Source organism: Macaca nemestrina, chromosome 1 (genome assembly GCF_043159975.1).
Source record: "Macaca nemestrina isolate mMacNem1 chromosome 1, mMacNem.hap1, whole genome shotgun sequence".
Taxonomy (NCBI): Eukaryota; Metazoa; Chordata; class Mammalia; order Primates; family Cercopithecidae; genus Macaca; species Macaca nemestrina.
In genome coordinates, this window is record NC_092125.1 from 148,200,903 (window position 1) to 148,224,538 (window position 23,636).

The 23,636-nt window shown below is 37.9% G+C and overlaps 2 protein-coding genes across 11 annotated transcripts in view; one reads left to right on the top strand and one right to left on the bottom strand.

The window, feature by feature from the left end:
- Nucleotides 1-23,636, top strand: part of LOC105482769 (dimethylarginine dimethylaminohydrolase 1) — a 255,199-nt gene that overhangs the window by 203,596 nt on the left and 27,967 nt on the right. For 5 of the 7 annotated variants that reach the window (XM_011743085.2, XM_011743084.3, XM_011743082.3 and 2 more), the window contains 3 exons: nucleotides 11,169-11,268; nucleotides 18,654-18,727; nucleotides 19,698-19,817. In XM_011743085.2, coding sequence (XP_011741387.1) covers nucleotides 11,175-11,268; nucleotides 18,654-18,727; nucleotides 19,698-19,817 — 288 coding nt within the window. In that variant the 5' untranslated portion in view covers nucleotides 11,169-11,174. Of the gene's footprint in view, nucleotides 1-7,237; nucleotides 7,258-8,845; nucleotides 8,866-11,168; nucleotides 11,269-18,653; nucleotides 18,728-19,697; nucleotides 19,818-23,636 lie in introns of those variants that run through there. The other 2 variants (XM_071087825.1, XM_071087664.1) reach the window with 2 other exon arrangements.
- LOC105482767 (uncharacterized) overlaps nucleotides 1-23,636 on the bottom strand; it is a 158,058-nt gene that overhangs the window by 64,079 nt on the left and 70,343 nt on the right. The window contains exon 3 of one of the 4 annotated variants that reach the window (XM_071088200.1): nucleotides 121-7,081. The exons of the other annotated variants lie outside the window; for them this stretch is intronic. The gene's annotated coding sequence lies outside the window, so the exon portion shown is untranslated. Of the gene's footprint in view, nucleotides 1-120; nucleotides 7,082-23,636 lie in introns of those variants that run through there. 4 annotated transcript variants of the gene reach the window in all.

The window sequence follows — 23,636 nt, forward strand, 5'->3', positions numbered from 1 at the left end:
GTTGTTCAGCTGCTCATTCAGTAAATATATACAGAGTCAGCTAGGGGCCAGAACTTGTTGATAGAATGCCCCCAGCCTGGGCGGCATAAGGAAACCCCATCTCTACAAAAAAAAAAAAAAAAAAAAAAAAAAAAAAAAGGCCATTGGGCACACACCTGTAGTTCCAGCTACTCAGGAGGCTGAGGTGGGAGGATTGCTTGAGCCAGGGTGGTCGAGGGAGGACAGAGTGAGACCCTGTCTCAAAAAAAAAAAAAAGAATCCCCTGGGAGGCTTAGGGGCACACAGAAGGAATCTCTGACCCAGCCAGGACCTACATTTGGGCTGGGAGCAGGGATATGCTGGAAGGCTTTTAGGGCAGCTTAATGCCTACAATGTATTAATTGTATACTGAACATACAAAATATTTCCCATACATTAATCTGTTTGTGTCTGGCAGCATGCGACTCCTCTGAATTCACAGAAAATTATGGACACTTCGAGTACTATTTCTGGTGCTTATTTTGGATGATGTGCACAGCAAATTTTTATGCTTCTCAACATTCAGGAAAATTAGTTTAAAATTTTATAAACTTGTCAGTTCCCTGGTTTTTAGCCTACTAAATTTTGCAGGTCTTTTGGCAGCTGACACTTATTTTCATTTGGTATTTGGTGATAAATCATATTTTTATTTGTCCCCTGCAGACAGAATGTCAGTGGCTTTTAAGTACTCAATACATGTATTGTGTCATTATCGTCAACAAGGAACTGGTCAGCTTGAATTAGTACATTATATATCAAGAGAGCTGACAAGACCAGCAGAGCTCCTGCCTTGTTTTTCATTTAGAAAGCTAAATGTCACTTCCAGCCTTCTTCCGGGAAACTGTCTTGTAGTGACATCTTTATGGAGGGACCTTTGAACCTCCGGAACTTTCTCAATGTATCCTCTCCAGATAATGAAAGGGATCTTTCCCAGTTTTGTCCAGAGTGCTTTTTATTTCTCCTGGCTCCGTGGGTTTGCCTTTCACATTTCTGTCTAATCTTCCTAGATGCTATATGCCCTTTGGATCTGAGCACTGGTTCAGAGATGAAGAGTGTTGAAACATTAATTCCAGCTCTGATATACAGAGCTGCAACAATTGTGCTTTATAAACTAACATAATCCTGGGATGCTTTTAGCTTGACAATCTACTGTCTTCTATAGGTAGGATGGTCTTAGTGTTGTAAGTGGTTATAAATGGCATGGTGCATTCCTACAAAAAGAAAAAATCCTCCATTAATAGTTGTTTCTATATCAGAAGTTAATGAGTTTTGTAAAGTGGCCTGTTATTACTGACTCTTTGGATACTACTTGTCAATTTTGTTGTATACATAAATGAGTTACTTTTAGCTGCAACTAACAGAAAACTCAAATTGGTTAATAAAATGAAAAATCTCATATATTAAGAACTCCAGGGCTCTAGGGTTGGATTTAGCAGCTCAAAATGTCATCAAAGACTCAAATTGTTTCCCTGTCTCTGCCCTGCGATATTTGGTGATGGATGTGTTCTCACCAGTTCCAGGTACAACATCTATACAGAACAATGTCCAAGGGAAGAAGAGGAATTATGTTGCTTTCAATGGCTCCAGGAACCTTTCAACAGACACCCCCTCAGTGGCCAATATTGGGTCACTTGCACTAGTCCCTGGCATAAGAGACAGAACTGCCATGACTGATTTAGACTGGGAGGTACCTTAAGGAATATGGTGATAATTAAATGACATAATCCATGCAAAATCACTTAGCACAATGCTTGGCACTTAGAAAGAGCTTAATAAATTGTACTTATTATTAATGATAGTAAGTGTTATGAGTGGTTAAGAGGTTAGTTCCTCAGACCTTGTTGATACTGATTGTGTGTTGAGGAGATAAAGATAACAGGGATCACCTAGGGAAGCCCATCTGCTCAAATCCTCAGAGCGCATAGCAGGACCCTACTCATAGGAAGGGAATGGGATAGGTTACTAGAACAGGACTCCAAGGAAAAGAACCAAAGCAGCACCCAGGTATATGGTCAGGAGTAGGACAAAGCAGAAAGAATGATTTGACCCTGTGTCTCAGAGCATCGGCCTGGAGCTTGTTAGATCCTTCTCTCTCAGGTTAAGATTGATCATGGGAATAAATGAGTTATTTTTAGATGCAGCTAACAGAAAACTCAACTCAGATTGGCTAGGGAAATGAAAAATCTCATATATCAAGAACTGCAGGGCTCTAGGATTGGGTTTAACAGCTCAGTCCAACTTACGGAATGAACCCAAAGTTGACGAAATCTACTATACTGCATGTGAATATAAATAAGAAAATACGCAGAGGCTGGTAAATAAGCAGAGCCTGACATCTGTCTTACAGGAAAAGCATTGTAGATTATCTGTGTCATATAATTATCTCACTACTGGCAAGTAATTAGCAGCCTTAGAGAAACTGTGTGATGGGTTCCTCCAAAAAAATAAAATATAAGTATCATAAGTTAGTGTTGAGTTGACACTCACACTCTTTGTTTCCTACTGCAGTGGAGTCTTCTGTTTGCCTCTGAGGACTCCCATCTTTCTAAAGTATTTTAAATCTACTTTTGGGTTTGCCCTATCTTGTCTGCATTCATATATCCGACCTCTTGCCTCTGACTGGATTTGTTAAACACCAGAATACTTTAATCATGAGTAACCATCTGGGGTATTTCAGTAAATTCTATGGAAGGGAAATAGGATTACAGTTAGAGTAACATTTATAAATGCCAAAATTTTTTCTGGGGCTGCAACTCTTAGAAGTCTAGAGCTGGAAATGACCTCATTTTTAAGCTTTGTTCCCTCCATTTACCAGTATGGAAACCAAAATGCTAAATATCCTGGTTAATTTTTTGCAGTTTCCACTAGAAATAAACCCATATGTTTGGAAATCCAAGAAATCAATGGGAAAAAAATGAAATGGATATGTAACAGTTTGTGGGAAATGTTTCAAGAGATCTTATTCATGTAAAAGTTATTATAACAAAAAGTTCAATAAGAGGGAAAATGAGCTGAGTGGTTATAAAACCTTAACACATGTTGACCATTTGATAAAATCATGAGTTCTCTGAATAATCACAAGGTTAATATTTATTTGACTTTGATAACTTTTAAAGATTGTCATGATTAAATAATTTCCAGTTCTGTTGACCACTTTTGTAAGACTAAGGCTCCCATTTGATTTGTTGGTTGGTTGTTTTTACCAGCTATCAGCCGAGAATTGCTCTCAGTTCCCAGAGGCCACCCTGTAGGCCCTCTTCAGGCAATTCACAACATGGATGTTTACATTCTTCAAAACAGAAGATCAGAACATCTCTCTGACTTCTTTGTCTCTAACCTTTAAACCCACTTTTAAGGGTTCTCCTTAGGTCAAGCCCACCCAGGGTAATCTCCCTTTGATTAACTCAAGTCATCTGAGTAGATACTTTACACCTGCAAAATTTCTTTACTTGTGCTATGTAAAGTAACCAATCACAGAAATGATATCTTCATCATATTTTCAGGTCCTACTCACACTCAAAGGGGGAGAGATTTATACAGGACATGTACATCAGGGGGCAGCAATCATGGGCACCATTTTAGAATTCCACCTACCATACTTCCTAGTGTGGTAGAAACCCTTCTCATCTCTCTAAATTCATTGCATTTGTTTGGAGTGTATATAATGTCTTGGTTTGGAGTGTGTCTGCATATCCATATGCTTTGGTAATCTCACTATTTAAAATACACTGTTGACTATAGATTTTTATACAAATAACTCCTCCTCATACTCTGATGAGAAAGTAGTGGCTCCCAAAACTTCTTAGCCGTAGTTTGTGTATGCTTAGAAAGGCAAAATTTAGACTCTTTAGAAACCAAATGCAAGTTCAAACTGCTGCAATTTGTAGCCTCTATCCTTCCATTTCTCCAGAATGTCTGAGTCCACATTTTTGTTCAATAAATAAATAATAGTGAACATAATCTGTTTTGGAGAGAACAATAGCTCCTCACAGTCATTCAATTTCATTGTAGATACCTAAGTTTTTTTTGTTAGTAACAATATTGTATAGGAAAGAATAACACAAACTTCAGAGCAAAGCTAGTTCAAATCTCAGCTCTCTGCTTACTTGCTATGAGACTTTGATCAAATTTACTTACTCTGCCCCAGTTTTCTCATCTGTAAAACAAATAATTCTTGTACTTGCTTCATCAGGTTGTAAAAGTTAAATAAGGTTAATATGAGTTCATAGCAGAGTGCCTGGCACATAGGAAGACTACACAAATGTTTGCTGTTATCACTGCTAACTGAATTTCTCCTGAGAACTTTGTCCTAAAATTAGAATATAGAAGAGGATTCCAAAATGTTTTTATTTAGAAATTTTTAAGACTGGATCATTGAGTATATTAAACGTCTCTTCCATCCTTTTTTGTTGGTAGTTTTGGCTAGTTTTAGTAGTCGACCCATACAGCCAGGAGTGGTGGCTCATGCCTGTAATCCCAGTACTTTGGGAGGCTGAAACGGGCGGAACACCTAAGGTCAGGAGTTTGAGACCGGCCTGGCCAACATGGCGAAACCCCATCTCTACTAAAAATACAAAATTAGCTGGACGTGGTGGCACAAGCCTGTAATCCAAGCTATTTGGGAGGCCGAGGCAGGAGAATCACTTGAACCTGGGAGGTGAAGGTTGCAGTGAGCTGAAATTATGCCATTGCACTCCAGCCTGGGCAAAAAGGGTGAAACTCTGTCTCAAAAAAAGAAAAGAAAAGAAGGTAATCAACACATATGGAAAAATTTAGGAACGAACCACTGACCAAACCTAAGGCATCTCAAAATCGAAGGGTAGTAATGAATATGCAGGTTTTTCTTGGTGAAACAGGTTGGTGTGGTTTATATATTCTGTTCATATTACTTAGTGTTCTTAATCATTCTATAACTTAACATCCTAAGGCCCTCATATACAGAAATTGCATTTATCTCTGATATGAAGAGATCATATCACAAAGTCACCTTGGCACAGGATCTTATGATACCCAGTGGACTTAAATGTACAGAATTGGAAGGCAGAAGGCATGGGCTCCAATTCTGATGTGGGCTGCACTCTATGGTAAGACCTCAGCGGAATCATAATCACACAGTGAAGTGAAAATGAGGATGGGCTCCGGAGGCTTGACTCGGCAAGTCAGTTAACCTCCCTTAGCCTCAGTTTAATCAGATATAAAATGGGTATACTAATATCTACCCTTTCTACTTTTTGGAGTTATTGTGAGCATCACAACAAATATTCCATTTTATCGTCACTATATATTCAGAAGGTGTATCTGTCCCACTAGATTCATTTCACTGTGGCTTAAAAAAAAGAATTGTGGCCTGATTTGAAGAAAAAAAAAAAAAACAGTTGACATCCACCAAATGTTTATTGAACCGAGATGTTACTCACATGAAAAAATATATGTGAAAGTGTGATACAACATTAAGCAATGTCATAAAATCAGCCAAGTGTACTAGCAAGTGGCCACAGTGACCAAAGATGTGCTGATTAACAAAGAAGATTAAAGTAGCATAAAGAAATAAAGTGTGGCCTTTTGAATATGACCTTGGACAATATAGTAACTTTGATGCATCAGCAAGCTCCAAGCCATCTGTACCTTGATGTGCCAAGACAACAGCTTCTTGAGCAGCTTCCTCAGCCTTATCTACATGTCACACTCAACATTAAAAGGCAAAACAAAATCAGCAAAAAATTGGGAAATGAAACTATCTCACTACCAACAAAGCTATGTTGCTGCTGTTCAACTCTCTGGAGCCAGACAAGTGTAGGCATAGGATGATTCTATAATTTTAAAGCTCCTGTAATGTGATGAGTTACAAAGAAACCAGGAAAACTTAAGCAGGCATTGAAAACATAGTGGTGATAGTGGTGATAGCACAGCTTCCAGCACATGGCAGAACTGTGGGTGACTGAGACATGTCAACCACAAACAGGCCAACTTTGAGGGCCACGTTTATTTCATAGTATCTGGCAGCAGAAAGAGCTGAAGGAAAGCAGCTTGGCTAACAGATTGGTGCATATTCTTTAAGGAGCCACAGTTCAGAACTGTTCACCAGGCCCCACAAAGACATTCACAACATTTAGAACAAAGATGTGAAACATTCAAAAGAGGCATTATTGAAAATAAACAGCAAAAGTCAATTTTGGAAAGGGTCACTTGGAAAATATTGCCCTGAAATAAATAGTATTAAACTAACAGTGCTATAACAAGTTATGAATATAGCTTCCTAGTAAAACTATATAAGGCTTTATTTTTGTTTTGTTTTATATTAGGGAGAGTTTTGGGGTTTTGGAGAGTTTTTTTAGTATTTTAGGTTTGAGGGAGATTTTGCAAGAACAAAAGGAAAACTGAACTTAAAAGATGTTTTATTTAATACAGAAAATTGTACTTTTTATGTTTTACTTGTTTTCGAAAGGTAGCCAAAATCCAAACAAAGGACTGAGTTAATTTGGGGCAAAACAATAATATCACCAACTACTAGTTTTGAGCACAATATGCCAGGCACTGAGCTAGGTGTTTTACATGTATTATCTTATTTGTTACTCACATCATCCCTGTTAGAGAGAAAGCACTATTCCCGTTTGCAAGTCAAGAAACAGACTCAGAGAGGTGAATTTATCCAAGTCACATTGCTAATAAGTGATAAGGACTTTATTCTAATCCCTGGTTCTTGCCACTCACCATGAGGGTCTAAAGGGAGTGAAAAGAGAAGACAGGATGATGATGAAAACATGATAGGATGGAAATGAGAGCCATAAAAGAAGGAAAGAAGAGCGTAGGAAAGGGAAAGGTAAGGAAGGAGACCAGGCATTGAGAAAGAGAAAGAATTCTTTAGACTGATTGGGCCCTTCAGAATGGTGATATTCTCAGTGACCATGATCATTCCGTATCATTTTAGCTGAGGCTCTTTTGAGTCCTGTGGAACATCTTACCAGACAGGCCCACTTCCCACCTTATGTAGTACTTTCCGAGGGCTATTTCAAAGCAGAGGTTACACAAGAAATTTGCCACATGTCTTGACAGTTTCCAGGAGCTGGAAGGAAATCAGAATTGGATTATTTAAATTTAAATTTAAATGTATCCCCAATGTATGTGCTCTAACTGTATACTGGCTTTGCAAAAAAAAAAAAAAAAATCTGTAATTTTAATTCACAGGAAAGCAGATGGGATCTGTCATGGAGGGATAAAACACAAGAAACATGTCCAAATGTAAGAACAACAGCTTTTTTCTTGTGCACCAATTTTACAGTACAAGTATCTGTCACTGTGTATACACAAGCTGTTATTCATAAAAGAAATATTTATTCAGCAAATACTGTGTGACTTTTATGTACTTAATGACTAGAAGGAGCCTAAAAAGTTGATACTATAATGAATAAATACCCACTTTAAAGATGAGAAAACCGAGGCTCAGAATATTAAACAACCGGAGGACACTGGCTAATAAGTAGCAGAACTGGAAGCAGCAGAGGTGATCTGAAGCATCTGTGGCCAGAGAAGAAATCTATGCTGTGATAAATAGTAGGAGGAGAAAAATGGGGCAAAAAATGCAAGTATAACATTATTTTAAGATGAAATCAAAGTGCATGTAGCATGAAAAGGGAGGGAAGAAAGGTCTTGTAAATTTTTTGAGTAAAGAATGAAAATTACTGTATATACTTTATACCCTAAGGCTTAAATTAAGTAAGATTGTTTTTCTAATTTGCCCTTTTTATTTCTAATTTTGTGGGCTAAAATGACCCATTCAACTCAGCCGTTGGAATTAATCCTGTTTGTCCTGATGGTTTCTCTGAGTAATGCTAAGTTCCACACTGCTAGTGTCTCAATGAAAGGTGGGTGTGTTATTTGGTCATTTTTTTTCCTCTTGGAAGTTAATTAAGTCAACATTAACCATGGCCATGTAACCACAGAATGGGCAGTTTCTTGAAGGCCCATGGTTTGGATCTTTTCCTGCAAAAACTCCCACTTCTATAGTTATATTTAGTGTTCTAACTGCCTGAATAGCTGGCTTGCTGTGGACCCATGTGTCAAGCCTGTTTGCAGCTGAATTTGTCTGCTTCATCGGAACCTCAGTGCCAAGAGTGTGTGGTTCCCAATGGACAGCCTGCCGAGTTCAGCCTCTCATTTCTTCCCCAGAAATCTCCCTGGGGTTAGCATTGCCGATTTGATGCCGTATGGCCCTGCAGTTCTCAAAACTGTTTACTTGATGTTTACAATCTTTTAAAAACTTGTCCATGTGCTGAACTCTGAAAGTAATGTAGTATCATCAACATGTGTGGTATGGACCTATCCTGATGACTGTTTGTATAGATGTAATTGAATTTTTTTAAGTACTGCCCATGCACAAAAGCTAGTTTTTGTTTTTTTGTTTTTTGTTTTTTAATGTGAGTGCAGCTGTTTTAATTTAACAAAAAAAGAAAAGAAAAGAAAACCACAAACATTTTATCCTCTAAAACTTTAATTTTCAAAGACATAGGACATTTAAAGAGATGTAATGTTTCTGAAACTGGTATATATCCCTACTTCTGTTCTCCTCTAACTTTTAAGAATTGAATACAGTTCCTGAGTTGAGATGTTGCATAGTTACATACAAACTTTTCAAACCAAAATTTATGTTACTGCTCAACTCCTTGTAATCTTTGAAATGTTAAGTTATAATAGAAGCAGTAGCATTAGTAATAGAAACAAAAAGTAACTGTACATCTGTTCTCATGATCTCTCCCTAAGCTCAGTGAATTTTCCATGGACAAAGACAGCAGAGATGTCAAAAGGAAACAGTTGTGTTTTCCTGGGTTCACAGTAGCCCAACATGTCATGGTAAATATTGTGTTTGCTCCTTATTTTATGCTGTAGCAACAGTTCCACTTCCTATTACATAGGAAAACCTATTCTGCTGTTAAAAAAAGGTCACTGAATGTATTTACTACAACATTAAGACCATTTTGTCCATGGAAATATTTTTTATTGTTCTGAGTCACTCCGGTTTGTGGAATTTTTACATGAGTTCCAGGACAAGGATGAGATGATATATTTATTTTACTTTGTATCCTCTTTAAATGTTTTTTGAATGCATGAATGTCAGGCTTGTTGTCAAAGTATTTCCATATTTTTATTACTTTAGAAGTAGCTCTGCTCTATTTTTGTCTCTTAAACTCTTCACTGACAATTCACACTGTGTACTCAGCATGCTGTATTTTGGCAGAACTACCTGCTTTGCCCAGTGTGATGTGATCTCTTGTTCCCTTAGCCCCTATTCAAGTCATCTCAATATATGTCTTTACTATCCTAAAGGTTTTGCAGACCTTTGAAAATACTGAAATTGTTTTGTTGAGCTGCTGGAAGGACTTGAATTAAATTGTTATGTTTCACATTCATTTCTTATATTAAAGTGAAGGGGTGGCCTGCCCCTCCACACCTGTGGGTGTTTCTCGTAAGGTGGAACGAGAGACTTGAGAAAAGAAATAAGACACAGAGACAAAGTATAGAGAAAGAAAAGCGGGGCCCAGGGGACCGGCGCTCAGCTTACAGAGGACCCACGCCGGCCCCGGTCTCTGAGTTCCCTTAGTATTTATTGATAATTATCTTTACCATCTTAAAGACAGGGGAGTGGCAGGACAATAGGATCAAAGAAAAAAGAGGAAATCGGCAGTAAGACATATGAACAAAAACCTCTGTGACATGAATAAGTTCAAAGGAAAATGCTGTGCCTTGAGATGCATATGCAAACATCTCCATAAACCTTTTAGCAGCATAGTTTCAGTCTATCACATGGGGAGAAATCTTAGACAATACCTAGCTTTCCTAGGCAGAGGTCCCTGCGACCTTTGGCCGTGTACCTGTCTCTGGGTAGTTGAAATTAAGAGAATGGTGATAACTTTTAACCAGCAGGCTACCTTCAGGCATTTGTTTAACAAAGACACATCCTGCACAGCCCAAAATCCATTAAACCTTGAGTCACCGCAACACATGTCTCTTGCAAAGGACAAGGTTGGGGGTAGGGTCACAGATTAACAGCATCTCAAATACAGAACAAAATGGAGTCTCTTATGTCTACTTCTTTCTATATAGACACAGTAACAGGCTGATCTCTTTCTTTTCCCCACATTAAAGTCAGCCTCAATAGAAGTGGTCTTTAATTCAACCCAGAATATCTCTGTGCTTTAGATATGCCCTGGAATCATAGAAATTCCTGAAATTTATTTTCAAATATTCATTGGTTTGATTGTAATTGTTGAATTTGTTAGTCACCTCTAAGGAACTAGGTTTTAAAAGATGGGTAATCATATTAACTGTTTGAATATAACTAACACAGTTTCGATTTACAGAGAAGCAATGGATGTTTTGACATTTTAGAAAATATTTGAATAGGAAACAATGATTGTCCTATGGGTTGAGATTTCAAGTTATGAGTTATTGATATTCCTTCCATGTATTATACTGTATGTGTACAATTCTGACTAAATGACTTACATAAGATTTAAAATGGAATCTTGCATTTTCTGGCAAGGGTAGGAGAATTAAGTGCTTTGCCTCCCACTTTCCTTGACTCATGTGCCCTAACTAGTCAGCCTCCAATAGTGTGCTAACTGGTCAGACCACAACAGTCTCCTAACTAGTCAGCCTCCAACAAGTGCCCTAACTAGTCAGCCTCCAACAGTGCCCTAACTGGTTAGCCTCCAATAGTGTGCTAACTGGTCAGATTCCAGCAATACCCTAACTAGTCAACCTCTAACAAATGCCCTAACTTGTCAGCCTCCAACAGTGGCCAAACTGGTCAGCCTCCAATGGTGCATTAACTAGTTGTACTCCAACAGTGTCTTAACTAGTCAGCCTCCAACAGTATTGTAACTACTCAGTCTTTCTCTAGAAAAAAAAATGACACTATATTGAGTCAATCTTACACTAGAAGGGAACAAAATAAGCAAAATCTAAGAGATCATTTATTCTCTTACAAATGATCATGACTGGTCATACACTATTCACAAGGATGGATGTATATGAGTGTGGATGTGTGTGGGTGTGTGCACATGAGAGCATGATTTAGTATTCAGATGTTTTGGATGGTTTTTTCTTGTTAGGAAATTATAGTATATTAATCTGAATCATTTTATTTTCAACAGGTTGACATGATGAAAGAAGCATTAGAAAAACTTCAGCTCAATATAGTAGAGATGAAAGATGAAAATGCAACTTTAGATGGCGGTGATGTTTTATTCACAGGTATAGTTGTATTTATTTTTTCTATCCAAGAATATTTTTAATACTTGGCTTGTATTTACTTATTTTATTATAGTTTTGTGTGTGTGTGTGTGTGTGTGTGTGTGTGTGTGTTTTGTTTTTGAGACAGAGTCTCGCTGTCACCTAGGCTGCAGTTCAGTGGCGCCATCTTGGCTTGCTGCAACCTCTGCCTCCTGGGTTCAAGCGATTCTCCTGCCTCAGCCTCCTGAGTAGTTGGGATTACAGGTGTGTGCCACCATGCCCATCTAATTTTTGTATTTCAGTAGAGATGGGATTTTACCATGTTGGCCAGGCTGGTCTCAAACTCCTGACCTCAGGTGATCCACCCATCTCCGCCTCCCAAAATACTAGGATTACTGGCATGAGCCACCGTTCCCGGCCTATTATAGTAGTTTTAATTACCAAAGTAATAGATGCTAAATGGAGGGAAATTGGAAAATACAGAAAAACACAATAAGAAAAAAAGACCTATTCAAATATAATCACTTTAGTATTTAGTATATATGTCCTTTTAGTACTTCGTATGTATACATTTGCATATTTTTACAAGAACATTATTGGTATGTACATCACCACTGTGTATCTTGCTTCTACTTTATTCTTCTACAACATGAATTTACAACATGAATTTATGAGTTTTCCATTGTGTTACTGTATATCTGGTTTGTATTTAAAGGATTCTTAATTCAAGATTAGTGTCATTTACAATTTTCTTTCCAGATGGCAAGGTGGATTTAAATAATTTCTATGCAGATTGACTTGGCTTAATGCCAGATGAATAATAGCAGAACTCAACAAAATATGAACAGATAATATTATTGATCTAACTGGAATCAGTTTTTACAATGTGTAATGTGGCTACTAAAGAAACAGTAGGCCGGGCACGGTGGCTCAAGCCTGTAATCCCAGCACTTTGGGAGGCCGAGACGGGCGGATCGCAAGGTCAGGAGATCGAGACCATCCTGGCTAACATGGTGAAACCCCGTCTCTACTAAAAAATACAAAAAAATAGCCGGGCAAGGTGGCGGGCGCCTGTAGTCCCAGCTACTCGGGAGGCTGAGGCAGGAGAATGGCGTAAACCCGGGAGGCGGAGCTTGCAGTGAGCTGAGATGCGGCCACTGCACTCCAGCCTGGGCGACAGAGCGAGACTCCGTCTCAAAAAAAAAAAAAAAAAAAAAAAAAAGAAACAGTAATTTTAGCATTTAACCTTTTCAACTCATTTATCATATAATTAGTGTTGTATAAAATCATGTGTAAAATCCACATCCCCAAATTCATTCTGGTTATACTGATGAGCAAGATAATCAATAGTAATTTTAATTTATAGTGAGAGTTTATTTTCCCAGACATGTCAGAGAATACATTTCACCAGTGTAGCCCTGACAGCAAAGGCTGGTCCTCAGGGACTTAGGAACGTAGCCCCAGGTGACCCACTGAAAGCATGAAGCTACTTGGAAGTCTAATATTTTGGCTAATGTGAATTTTATATTGAATCTCATATATACATATAGCCAAGATATAGCCATTTTTGTTTTAATATCAAAATAATGTTTTGCATTTCTTACCTTTGGACATAATTAATGTTCCTGAAGAAGGAGTGTTTATCCTGTGACATTTAAGTAGTTCTTTGCTAAGTGTCACATACTGTAGCTACGGGTGAGGCCACCACGTTGCCAGCTCTGGGGGCGCCATTCTTGTTAGGGATTGTATGAATAGTATGCCCTGGAGTTGTGTACTGCAGCTGTGCTGCCACTGTCACATGCAGTGGTCCATCTCTGGGGTTTGGTTTGCATGCCCATTGAACCCTGAGAACACAGAACAAGGAGTCAAGAAGGCCTACGCTGCATTCTTAGCGCTGGGTGTGTCAAGCAGACTCAGGCATTCTTTGAATCTGCCTAGTAAGTTCCCCTTAGAATATTCTTTGTGTCATTGATGGCACTTTCATTCTTTTTGACAGTACAGAACAACAGCCTGTTTCTCTAACAAAATAGGCTTTTGTGAAAAGTTAGATGTGTAAATCACACTTCCTTACAATATAACTCTTTTTTATCAGAAATAGCCATGCAATGAATAACTTATTGTAAGCAGGTACTGTTAACATTTGAAATATGGCTTAACCAAGCTATGTTCACAGCCATTTAGTTATTTTAGCAGCTGAGCCAAAAGACCCCCTAAAATCTCCTCAGTGTGAAAGTGCAGCTTACACTAGGAATCTCTTCTTTTGGTCAAAGGTCTTTCCCTAGCATCTCAAGCCTAGTAGTTCGGACCTATCTTCAAAGTAGGTACTAAGCATTTAGGCTTGCCTTTGATACTACCTGTAGACTTTTATTTGTTGTATTCAATACTTAAGTTAATGTGTTAATAGTTACTTTGTTCAAAACTGAGATGATGTCGGGATATCTTTACGTCCTTGGCACCCCATTCACACCTAATGTGTGGTCCTGCCTTCTATTTTCTACTTCTCACTTTTCTTCATCTCTTTTATTTTATTGTGGTAAACATACATAACATTTGCCATTTTAACCATTATTAAGTGTACAATTCAAGTGGCATTAATTACATTCATAATGTTGTGTAACCATTACCACTCAATTTTTGGATTAGGAAGAGTTAGATAAGAAATAAGGCCTGTAACATTTTCTATGTGCTCTGTGTCCTCTTTCCTCTGTAATTCAAAGCCTCATTAATAATTAATCAGGAAATGGACAGAAGGAAAGCTGCTTTCCAAATCCTGTTCCTGCTGGGAAATCTGTCAGTCAAGCAAGCAGCTACTGGCAAAAATTGTTTCAATCCCATTTCTCTTAAAAAGACAGCTACTTACCTCTACTTTTATTTATTTTTGTGAAATACAGAATATATTAAAAAAGAGTTATAAAATGTTTATGTATAGTTTAAAGATCAATAATAAAATAAACACCTAGGTGTCCACCTCCTGACTTAAGAAATAGAACATTGCCAGGACCATAGACGCTCCTGTGGGGTCCCCAGTGACAACCAGCCTCTCCCCCAGCCTCAAGTAACCACTGTCTTGAATTTTGTGCTAATTATTGCTTTGTTGTTCTTTGAGTTTTGCCTCCATGCATTTATTCCTAAAGTGTATGCTGTTTTAGTTTTGTCTTGTAGTTTTATAAAGCTACAAGATACCTTTATTAGAGTCACATTATATGAACTCTTAGGTGATTTTTCTACTTTTGATCTAAGTTGATGTGTGCCGCTATAGTTCATTTTCAATGTTGTGTAGTTCCCTGTGATAAGAATACACCATAATGTATGATTAATTTTACTGCTGATGTGTTTTTGGATGTTTTCCAGTTTTTGTCGATTATCTTCAGTGTTTCTATGTACATTCTTGTGTGTCTCCTGGGAACATATACAAGAGTTTCTCTAAAGTAAACACCTGGAAATGAATTTCAGGTGATAGAGTAAACTCTTTTTTGCATCACTGAAATGATTATATGATTTTCTTCTTGAATCTGTTGATGTGGTTAATTTCATTAATTCATTTTCTGATATTTGACCAGTCTTGTATTCTCTTTTTAACACAGTGTTAAATTTAGTTTGATAACATTTTGTTATGACTATTGTTTTTGTGGCCTATAATTTATATTTCTTGTTATCCTTGTCTGGTTTTGGTAAAAGAGTTATGTTAGCCTCAGAGAACGTATTAGGGAATATTTCCTCTTTTTCTATTCTCTGGAATCAGTACTATTTGAATTATGTATTCCTTAAACTTTGGAAACAGGCTCTTGTGCCTTCTTTATGGAGAAATTTTAAACTGATGTAGTCGATTAATGATTATGTGACAATTTAGATTTTCCTAAGTCAGTTTTGATGAGTTCCATTTTCTAAGATTTTATCTATTTTAATTTTTCAAAATGTTGGGTATAAAGTTACTTACATTTTCTAATATCTGTTTAAGCTTCACAACAACTATAGCTATATTATCTTTTCATTGGTAATGTTAATTTATGCCTTCTTTCTTTCTTTGCCAGAAGGTTTGCTAATTTTATTAATCTTTTCAAAGGACCAACTATTGGCTTGGTTGAACTCTTTCTCTTGAATGTTTCTTTTCTGTTTCTATATTTCCTTCCTTCACATTTCTTTCTTTTTATTCTATTATCTTTTTTTCTACATCTCAAGTTGGAATTTTATCTCATTAATTTTAGCCTTTCATCTTCTCTAATGTAAGCTTTTAAGGCTATGTAACTTGGCCTCCAAGTACTACTTTAGCAGACTCCTTATTTTGATATGGATATTTTTGTTATTTAGTTTTTTTAAATGTTTTCTAATTTCTACTGTGATTTCATCTTTGATTCATTCAAAGGTAATGATGTTTTTTTAAAAGAACTTATTGGTCATTACTGTAAGTTGCTGGAACACTAACTCATAACTCTAATAATTTATATGTAAAAGACAGACTCAAGCATTTAGCTTTTCTTTCCTTTATGAATTTTATTTCAAGTAGACCAAATACTTGAGGAGAGATTTTCTTTTTAGAGGTGCAGCCAATAAATGCAGATTCCTAGTAAAAATAATGGACCTGTGTGATGATCAACAAATGATATTAAAAGTGTTATATGAAAGCTTGACAGGAAACTTTATAATGAGGGAATCAGGCTGATGCCACTTGAACCCACAGTAGTCCTGTTAAAAGATATATGAATGAGCATCTAATTAATGCCTGCTTACTGAAAATACAAAGGATAAAGGAAAAATTTAAATGCTAAGTTATAAGAGGAAGCAACCAGTCAAAGCAAGAATGTAGGATAGTCAGTAGGAAAAATGGCCTGGTTTCTCCTATAAATGACTGAGACAGGAAGGGGAAAAACAAAAATGTGAATTGGCATAGAAGAAAATGACACAAAAGACATCAAAACAAATTTAGATGTCCATTTCAGTATTTTAGTTGTTTCCATCAGGAAGATTATTTAGGAGATCTCATCCAACATACTGCCAGAGACAGAAGTCCAACTTACTTTGAAGAGATAAGCAGCATCCTTCTCTTTGTACTTTCCCATCACATCTTAGCCTTTGAACACCTTAGTCTTTTAAAATGGAAATGGTATGCATTCCACCCTAAAAATTTGTTACATACATAAATGTGGAAATTTTCATCTTCCCTTTGTTTCTTGGAAAAGAATTCCACATGAAATGTGGGAAAACATATTCAGAGAGAAATCAGTATTTATTTTATTTTTTTTATTTTTTGCCTCAGAGTATTATGTTTTTCTTAAAAGATTTTCTTAAAAGTTATAAATAAATTAATTTATAAACCTATTTTTATCTTGAAAGAAGGAAACTTGATATTTTTTCATTGTAGCTATTTAATAAAGTACATAATACTTTTTTCAAGTAAAATACCTCTCCCTGAGTTAAATTTTGATCTTTATATAGTGAGTTTTCTTAACGGACAACACAATCATACCATTACCCAAAAAACTGTCAGTGTGCCACAAAAGACTCCTGTGTCTGCCAACAACATAAGCCCTTGGATATTGTCATAACATCACCTGACCTATGTCATTTGCCCCTTTATAAGGACATTATGAAGATTAAAGTTATAATGTTTATAAAATCTATCAAGCAATTCCTTCTGCATGGCTACTCTTCTTATACTTTACCATAATACTCTGAGGCAAAAAGATACTAATTTCTCTTTGACTCTCTTTTCCACATATTATGTGGGATTTCCGTAAATAAAGGGGAGAATTCCCACATTTATATATTGCCTAACTCCATACTATAATTATTTGCCTATAACTAAGAGACCATTTTTATCTAGTGCTTTGGCTTCTGAGTAGAAAAACTGCTGAATTTCAGAAAAGTCAAATAAGAAGGCAGTTTCATCCTGCAGAAATGTTGTATTTAGTACATAGGTATCTTTTGATGTTTTGATTTCAACCATATGGATGTATACTTTCAAAGACAGGGCTCTTAGAGGTCAGACCTGAAGACCAGTCAGCACTTAACTCACTTTCCCCAGAGTGTTTCCTCAGGCCTCACATGATCATTTTGTAAGAAAAGAATCCGAATTTATCAACAATGTCTAGTATTGTTATTTTAGTGGAAAAAAAAAGGTAGTATAGTAAATTCACACTTAACAATGTTGATCGGTTCATGGAAACTGTGAATTTTAAGCGAAGTGACATATAACAAAACCATTTTTACCATAGGCTAATATAAACAAGAGTTAAGTTCCTCTGGCATATTTCTAGTCACAAAAATACCACCCAGCTTCTAAATCAAGACCCAAAACACTTATAATATTAAACATTGAAATAAATGTCAGCCATACGCACATTTTTTTAAATTAATAAAAACAAGATAATTGCCCAATTTTTGAGTGACAGCAGTTGTGGTGGTGGTGGGTTAAATCAGGGAATAAATGTTTACCAAGCTAAAATTGTAAGGAGCCCCTCCTCCCACCACACAACTCAAAACAATCACAAATATGGTGGGCTCATTGAGCACTATCCTACAACATTGTTTATTGTTGTACATTTGTATGATTATTGGATACTTTATTACAATCATTTGTATCCATTCATTTTCTAACCCACTTCTTCCAGTTCAGGGTCATCGAGGGTGGCTGGAGGCTATACTGGAAGCTCAGGGTGCAAGGTGGCAACCCGCCCTGGACAGGACACCGTCCCATCACGGCACACCCACACACCCACACTTGCTCAGACTGGGACCCTGTAAACGTGAAAATTCACCTGCTGTGCACAGCTCTGGGATGTGGGAGGAAACCCATGCAGGCCTAGAGAGAATGTACAAACTCCATGCAGACCATGGCCCCAGCCCAGAATCGATTTTTTCTTTTTCCTGATCAAAGTTGAGCAAAATGATGTTATTTGAGGAACTGTTGTACTGTTAAGTTGTCATTGCTATTACTTAATTTCTGATCAGAGATTACCAATATGTTTAACTGTATTATTGCCTAAATAAAAATTTCATTCCTTGTGGTAAAATATACATAACATAAAATTTACCATTTTAACCATTTTTAAATGTACAGTTCAGAAGCATGAACATTCACAGTGTTAGGCAACCATCACCACCACGCATCTCCAGAACTTTTTCATCTTCCCAAACTGAAATTTCCTATCCATTAAACCATAACTCCCCATTTACCCTTCCCCATGGCTCCTAGAAACCACCATCCTACTTTCTGCCTTTATGAATTTGAAAAAGTTTATTCTTAAGGGCAGTAGTTTGAAATCATTTTTTGTAGTCTCTTTAGTGAAGCTGTCCTCTGTGGTAAGAGAAAACTGTGTGATGCTTTAAAGTCATTATTTATAGATAAAAGAAATGATGTACAGTCCCTGGTGCCACCCGCTCACTATGTTCCATGACATCTATTATAGGCAGAGAATTTTTTGTGGGCCTTTCCAAAAGGACAAATCAACGAGGTGCTGAAATCTTGGCTGATACTTTTAAGGTAGGTAAAAGGTAGTTTATGCCTGGCACAAAGTAATTACTTAATAAATAATCATAGACCCATTGAATCAATATCATGAGTAATGTTGTTTACGCTTCACTGGCTTTGTACAATAATTCGTAATATTTGTACATTTACTAGAAGTTTTATAAGCTATAAAATTCAAATTCCTCAATAATTCGGCTTCATTGGGCTACCACAAGAACAACCAAGTTAGCATGGGCATCTTCTGTCTTCTTCCAGTGTATAATTATACAGCCACCTGGCAGATGTTCCTGGAATAATCAACTTAAAAAAAAAAATCTGGAAGGCCAGGCATGATGGCTCATGCCTGTAATCCCAGCACTTTGGGAGGCCAAGGCAGGAGGATTGCGTGAGCCCAGGAGTTCCAAACCAGCCTGGGCAACATGGCGAGACCCTGTCTCAAAAAAAAAAAAAAAAAAAAAAAAAATCTGGAAACCCAATTGACTCTGTTATGACATACAGATTTTTTTAGATTGGAATCAGGGGTCACCTGTGCTGAGTGCCTGCTGTGTGCTGGAAACCGTGCTAGGTGTTGCACATACATCCTCTTAAGGTCCCTTTATTGATTATTAATAGATTGGCTCTCTGCACTGCATAGGAAGGGATATAACTCTCAAGATGCTCCATTCCCCGTGAGGATGTGAGTCTCCAGCTGAGCTACTGTTTACACGGGATATTCAAATACACCCTCCCAGAGTAGCCCACTCCATAGATCAAACAGCCAGCAAAGATGTTGCAGCAGTCACACATCTGGTGACTCCGCTCTCTTCTTAGAAGCAGTCTTCATTTCACTAGCAATATCCAAACCTGTGGGTCCCAGTTTTTCTTCCAAATATTCAAGGTCCGTGACAGCCTTCAAGGAGTAGGTGTAGTTCAGGGAAGTTTTTAATCAGTTTTAGAATTATTCTGCAATACTAAACTGCTTGTTTTTCTATTGTCCGTGTAGGACTATGCAGTCTCCACAGTGCCGGTGGCAGATGGCTTGCATTTGAAGAGTTTCTGCAGCATGGCTGGGCCTAACCTGATCGCAATTGGGTCTAGTGAATCTGCACAGAAGGCCCTTAAGGTAAATACAAAACTGTGCTCCTTCTAAATGCAGTGGGGGTGCCTGCCACAGGGTTTTTCACATTCTCTCTGTAGGGGGAGTAACAAGCAGGGTTGGCAGAGAGAGAAGAGGCAGGTATTTGAGCTTCTGTGATGTGCACTATTGTGACCTCACATTCATTAGAAGCCAGGAACACCTAAGTGTAGGAAGAATTCTTCACTGGTGAACTGTTCTTAGTTACATACCAGATTTCCTAAAAAAGGCCATGATTCAAAATAATAAACACCAAACTCATCACCATTATCCCTCAGGGGAAAAGAGGGCATGCCACCAGATAGAGCTCCTTGTAATGTTTTTTCACTTAAGTTGGAGAGTTGGTGCACAGGGTTTGTTATATTATTCTCATCCTTTTGTTGCATCTGGACTATTTCATAATAATCTTTTAGAAAGCCCTGATTCAGAAGTACCTAAAAAGCTTAATTTCTTCATTTGCATTTGGAATAATAACATTTTAAGACCGGAAATTTCCTCATTTTATAGATAATAGACTTGCCAGAAGAAAATTAGACTTGCCCAGGTCACACAGCTAAATCAAGAGTGGAAGTCATTGATAAAGAAGATGACCTTCTGTTACAGTGCAGTGCTTTCCCTTTCCTTCTCTGTAACTTCAGCCCCGTGAGATGATACGGACACCCAATAAGGATAAAGACTGTGTCTGTTTTGCTTATCATTATGCTCCTTTGCACTTGGCCCACAGTGGGCCCTTAATAAATGTCTGATGAAGGGATGAATAAATGAATGAGAGAGATGGTATTATCTCCATTTTGCAGATGAGAAAACTAGATCAAGTGACTTGCCCCAGGTCATAGTGCTAATACTAAATGGTGGGTCAGGACTGCAGCCCCTTCCTCTCAGCTGGTCCTGCATACCAGCATGCATGACTTATTAAAGGGCCAAAGCCGGAAGTTCCTTTTAGACAGCAAATCTGTGGGCCCTGAGGCTCGTTCAGGTTTTTTCTCTTCTACCTCAGTGCCAAGCGTGGTTGTTTGGCTGGGAAGCAATCATTGCCTTGAGCTAAATTTCCCCTCTGTATTATCTGCCACTCTTTCAGCTAGCTCACCTGGCCTTTCTTCCGCCTCTTCCCAAACTGTATCTTTGATTCTGTTTCTAAGGCTTTTATTAATTGTTGCTGAACAATCTGTCTCAGAATTTGATTTTTGTCGTGGTGGCTTTTGTTCATTTACTTTAGAGAATGTCTTTTGTTCTGCTTCATCTGGAAGTTCATGTCAACTTCCTGTATATAAAAAAAGCTGGTGTCTTGAAAGAAAACATTTGATAAATGGTGTCACTCAGGAGGTCTAGGAAGATGATGATTCTCCTTAGGGACTGTGGTATCTATCCGTGGTAGCAAGGCTGGTCTGCATATGTCTGAGATTGATTATAAGATGAGAGGGTTTAAGCTGATCTATACCTTGCATTTGTGTGAATTAGCAGAAAGAACTCCTTCTGGGTGGACCAACTAGAAAAAGTGGCCCCTTCTGCCATTCTGGGTAGACTAGGTCCCTAACTCAAATCGTTTGGTCCCTACCTCAGTAGGTCTCTAACTCAAATAGTCTAGTGAGACTAACACATAACAAAATAAAAGGTAATCAAATATGACTAATTAGCACTACGTTATATGATACAGGCCCTAATTGCTCTTCAAAGTTCAGAGGAAAAGGAGGAGCTCCCTGAGGCCTAGATATTCAGAGAAAGCTTTGTAGAGAAAATGAGACTAGATGTGAGTCTTGAGGGATGGATGGCATTTGACAGGGTAGAATTCAATGAGAGAAAATTACAGGTGGGGACATGGCATAAGCAAAGACTGAGCAAAGTACATTCAAGAGACATGAGCAAACCAACTCAACTCATAAAGGAGTTTCTAGTGGGTTTCTAGAGGTACAAGTGGAAGGGGCAGGTGAGGTCTGAAGAAGTAGGAACTTAACAGTGAGGAAGACAAGATTATCACCGTGAGGGAGCAATCTGGGTCCCAGCAGGTCTTTGAGGAGAAAGCCCTGCATTGTTTCAGAGATGTTGGACCAACATTGGAAAAGGAAGACTCTGCAGTTAGAAAAGAGGACCACTGATGACTTAGGAAAAAAAAAACAAAAACAAAAAACCCAAGCCCTAAGTCCTATTGCATGGCTTGGCAACTCACTCCTATTTCCCTCTTCATCTTTCCCTTCCCATGGTCAGATTCTCTCAGACCACATCTCTTAAGGGCATCCTATGAAGACTTTATAGTCCTCCTCCCTGTAGAGTTCATTCGAGTTAGTGTTAATAATGATGTTCCTTTTCTACTTGTCAGAACCTATAAATAATCCTCAGTAGCTAGAAAGGCATTCGTTGGAGATTGCATTTTCCATCAGCAAATGTACTGCCTAAACCACAGGCCTGTGGATTTGGTGACTGCCCACCTGCCATGTTTCTAGCATCAAAAATGTCCTGTTACCTTGTAGTGAAAATAAGAGGACAAACTGATCTGGAGAATAATGAGCTCTGCCTAAGGAAATAGTCACAGGTTGGAAACGGGTTGGTGAAACTCAGGTTTGGATGAACTCAGCTGCTTTATTTATTTGAGAGTAGTTTGGTTTCTATATTACAACCATCAATAAAATTAATAATGGGTCAATTATTAATTGCTAACTACTAGCATAGAAATATAAATACTCCATGTTATTATAGACAGGCAGGAAGACAGAAGAATAGATACAAATATATCGCTTACAAGTGATAAAAGTGTGATTGGTTTTGTTTTTCCCATTTTACAGTTCAAAATACTGAGACCTGATGAAATAATCATTTTGAGTGGGATCTTACAGTTCCAGAAACAAGTTTCCTGGACCCTGATTCCCCTGGCCTCAGTTGCCCACCCCACTCCATACTAAATCTTCTATTTTATTTAGAAAACCTTTTCTAATTATTTTGCCATAGATTGATTCTAGCTGAGCTTGTCTGTTCCTTCCGTGTCTCTCCACCTACCTCCTGACTTTCCATTTTTTGTTGGTATCCAAGATCTGAGCAGTCTCAGGAAAGGTGTGAGTTTGGTACCAGATATTTATTTTTTCCCTTGTAAACCTTCTTTCCTCTGTAGAGAAGTCCGGCATATTACTTAAACAGAGGTGAACGGTGCCTTCCTGTGCTACACACTGAAAGCTTGATTACTTCTCACCTCTGTCACTGCTCTTTGAGTACTTGGTTCCTTCAGAATCTACTTCTTACATATTTAGGTAAAGCTGAGAGCCCCAAGGGTTTCTGGGTAGTTTTATTGCATTTGAAATACTTTGTAATGGGTTGCAATCTACTCTTGGTTAATGAAGTAGATTCTTATGGAGATAATCATCTTGCCAGTTGAGATTATAGTAGATTTAATAGTGTATGCATTGTATATTTAAATGAAATCATGCATCTAGGAAGAGTTTAGCAATTATCAGCTAAAAAGCCCAGAACACATTCATTCATTCATTCATTCATTCATTTAAGATGGAGTCTTACTCTGTTGCCTAGGCTGGAGAGCAGTGGCTTGATCTTGGCTCACTGCAGTCTCCACCTCCCAGGTTCAAGAGATTCTCCTGCCTCAGCCTCCTGAGTAACTGGGATTACAGGCACCACGCCCAGCTAATTTTTGTATTTTTAGTAGAGATGGGGTTTCCTCATGTTGCCCAGGCTGGTCTCGAACTCCTGACCTCAAGTGATCTGCCTGCCTCGGCCTCACAAAGTGCTGGGATTACAGGCGTGAGCCACCTCGCCTGGCCTCCAGAACACATTTAATACAGGGTACCAATCTAGGGAAAGAAGAAA